This window comes from Carlito syrichta, unplaced genomic scaffold, assembly GCF_000164805.1.
Source record: "Carlito syrichta isolate Samal-C Ts95f unplaced genomic scaffold, Tarsius_syrichta-2.0.1 Scaffold311916, whole genome shotgun sequence".
NCBI lineage: Eukaryota > Metazoa > Chordata > Mammalia > Primates > Tarsiidae > Carlito > Carlito syrichta.
The window spans coordinates 6,827-10,467 of NW_007256012.1; the positions used below are offsets into that span (position 1 = coordinate 6,827).

The 3,641-nt window shown below is 39.3% G+C and overlaps 1 protein-coding gene across 1 annotated transcript; it reads left to right on the forward strand.

The window, feature by feature from the left end:
- Window positions 1–294: 294 nt before the first annotated feature.
- On the forward strand, window positions 295–1,230 carry LOC103271824 (olfactory receptor 2M4). The gene has a single exon (XM_008069322.1). The coding sequence runs from the start codon at window positions 295–297 to the stop codon at window positions 1,228–1,230; it is 936 nt and encodes a 311-aa protein (XP_008067513.1).
- The last annotated feature ends 2,411 nt before the right edge of the window (window positions 1,231–3,641 follow it).

The window sequence follows — 3,641 nt, forward strand, 5'->3', positions numbered from 1 at the left end:
AGGTTCTCTATTGCCTGTATATATGGGTAAGTTAGCAATCTCTTATGAACTTGAGTGCTCTTGTCTGTAAAATTTTAAACAATAGTGATTTAAGTAGTACTCTGTGAAGGTTGTATGAGGAAAAAAAAGTGAAAGCAATGGACCAAGTCACACAATTTACTGTGATTAAAAGGAGGTAACTAAAGATTAGAGAGGTCTTACAGATTGTATAAACTGCTCAGTATGCATTTGAAAACTGAATCAATGAATAAGCTTCTATTCTCTGGAACTTCCAGATAAGGCCAATTATCCAGGATGGTGTGGGAAAACCAGACCTTTAACTCCATCTTCATCCTGCTGGGAATCTTTGATCACAGCCCCACCCACACTTTCCTCTTCTCTCTGGTCCTGGTCATTTTCGTAGTGGCCCTCATGGGGAACTCAGCCATGGTTCTCGTCATCTACATGGACACTCAGCTCCACACCCCCATGTACTTCCTCCTCAGTCAGCTGTCCCTCATGGACCTCATGCTCATCTGCACCACTGTACCCAAGATGGCCTTCAACTACCTGTCTGGCAACAAGTCCATCTCCCTGGCAGGTTGTGGAACCCAGATATTCTTCTATGTGTCCTTGCTCGGAGCTGAATGCTTCTTGTTGGCAGTCATGGCGTATGACCGCTATGTGGCTATATGTCACCCTCTGCGGTACACCATCCTCATTAATCAGAAACTCTGTGTCTTCATGATTGTTGCTTCCTGGATCTTAGGCTCTCTTGATGGTGTCATTGTACTTGCAGCTGCCCTGTTATTCTCTTATTGCAGCTCTCTGGAAATTCATCACTTTTTCTGTGATGTTGCTGCCCTTCTACCTCTATCCTGCACAGACACATCTTCATTTGAAAAACTGCTTTTTATTTGCTGCGTGGTGATGTTAATTTTCCCAGTGTTGGTTATCATCCTTTCCTATTCCCGTGTCCTGAGAGCCATCATCCTCTTGGGCTCTGGGAAAAGTCGTCACAAAGCCTTCACCACTTGCTCCTCTCACCTGTCTGTGGTTGGACTCTACTATGGTGCTGCCATGTTCATGTACATGAGACCAGCATCTAACCATACCCTGGACCAGGACAAGATGGTGTCAGCCTTCTATACCATTCTCACCCCCATGCTGAACCCCCTCATTTACAGTCTTCGCAACAAAGAGGTAACCAGGGCACTCAAGAAGCTGTTGAGGTTAGCAAAGTTAATATAATTTTATGAAAAATATTTCAAGCACTCACTCTGGTCAACACTCCTTTACAGAAAATGGAATCTATTTCTGCAAGTTGGCTTTTTCACACGTTTTTTTTCAAATTTAAAATATCTCTAGTTTTTTTTTTAATATATATTTCATTTGTATGCTATGTTGATTTGGACATTAGCGTAAGCCTCTTTATTCCTATGATTTCAGCTGTTAGCCATGAGTGGTACTTTAGGATGCTTGCTTTTGAAGCCAGCTATATGTCTGAAGGTTCTTTGCTGTATTAAAGAACAAGGGTTGAAGTTGATCCTCTGCTTTTGGAGAGATGCTGCTTTGTTCATCAATTACATGCCTGTCAGTATTTGTTTTCAGTTTTACTGATCTTCAAATCCAGTATCAACTGTTTAAATCTTAATTTTTTTCCATTTAACTTCTAAGCATTTAGAAGTGAGGAGTTAACGTCAACACTTTCTTCAATGAAGGTTTTTTGTTTTTGTTTTTGTTTTGAGGTAGAGTCTCGGTCTTGTCACCCAGGCTGGAGTGCAGTGGCATGCTCACGGCCACCGCATCCTTGACCTGCTAGACTTAGGAGATACTTCCTCCTCAGCCTTCCAAGTAACTGAAACTACAGATGCACGCCACCACACCTGTCTAGTTTTTGTGATTTATTGTAGAGATAAGGTCTCACCAAGTTGCCCTGGCTGATCCCGAACCCCTGGGATTAGGCAAACCTCTCTCCTTGGCTTCCCAAAGTGCTGGAATTACAGGTTGAGCTACTGTGCCTGACCTTCTTCAATGAAGTTTTATGCCTAAATAAAATATTGCTTAGAAATTCATACACCTATGTTACTTTTGTGTTAATAAAAGTAAATATTTTAATGAGTCTAGATAAAATATCTATTTGGTTTGGCTATACAATCATCATCGTTGTCATGATTGCTTTTATTCCTCACTCATCCTTATGCTAATAATCAGAATCTCTATGGAGAATTTAGAGAAATATTAGTACCTGAAATGGCTAACCATGATTTTTTAATATAAGTCTGAAAAAAATAATTTTCTACAAATGATTTCACAAAACTCCCAAAAGTTATCTTGAAGAAGGTTTATGGTTGCTAAGTTTGTCCACACCAATTTATTTGCTATGTATACTTTATTTTAAAGATGTGGGGTACAATTCAGGATTCAGTATAAAAGTGAACATTAGACAGGTAAAGTTTAGGCCTCCCTTTGGTCTCCACTTTGCCTGGTTTGAGATCAGGTACCTTTGTTGATGTTGTGTTCCTCCCCACCCCACTCCGGCAGTATCCAGCTACTTCCAATTCCTTTCTTATAGTATTGTGGTAAATGTTCAGGGCCCACTTATGAGTGAGAACATGTGGTACTCTGTTCTTTGTTTCTGTGATAGATCAATGAGTATTATTTAATTGAAGTTGCTGTGAAGTACATATGCTTGTCCTTCTTTATGGCTGTGTAATATTCTATTGTGTATATGTACCACATTTTTAAAATCAAGTCCAGTTTCGATGAGCAGCATGGCTGGTTCCATGTTTTTGCTATTGTGAATAGTGCTGCAATAAACATGTGTGCAGGTATCTTTTTTGTCGGATGATTTGAGTTCCTCTGGGTATACTCCCAGTAGAGGGATTGCTGAATCATATGGAAGGTCAATTTCTAGTTCTTTTAGAAATTGCCACACTGTTTTCCATAGAGGCTGAATTAGTTTGCATTTCCACCAGCAGTGTAGAAGTGTTCCCTTTTCTCTGCATCCTCACCAGCATCTGTTGTTGTTTGTTTTATTAATGATAGTCATTCTTACTGGGGTTAGGTGTTATCTCAATGTGGTTTTGGTTGGCATTTCTCTGATGATGAGTGAGGCTGAGTACGTTTTCATGTGTCTATTGACTGCCTGTATATCTTCTTTTGAGAAGTGTTTATTCATGTCTTTTGCCCACTTTTTAATGGGGCTGTTTGTTGTTGTTGTTGTTTTTTTTTTTTAACACATTTGAATTCCTTGGAGATCCTGGATGTTAGGTTTTTGTCAGATATATAGTTGGCCAATATTTTTTCCATTCTGTGGGCCATCTACTCCTGATTTTTTTTTTTTTTTTTTTTTTGCTTTGCAGAAGATTTTCAATTTAATGAAGTCTCACTTGTCTATCTTTACTCTTATAACACCTAGAGTTTAGACCAGGAATTGGCTGCCTACTATGATTTATGTAAGAGTGTCTCTGCATTTTCTAAGATTCTTATAGTCTGAGGTTTTATGTTTAGGTCTTTGATCCATTTAGCATTGACTTTTGTGCATGGTGTTAGGTAGGGGTCCTGTTTCAATCTTCTGCTTGTTTTCCAAGCCAGTTTTTCAAGCACCATTTACTGAATAGCTTCTCCTCTCCCTAGTGGTGATTAGTGGATGTTTTGTC

Bases quoted from the DNA above. Each gene is read 5' to 3' on its own strand.
- LOC103271824 (XM_008069322.1), top strand. From the start codon at position 295: ATGGTGTGGGAAAACCAGACCTTTAACTCCATCTTCATCCTGCTGGGA.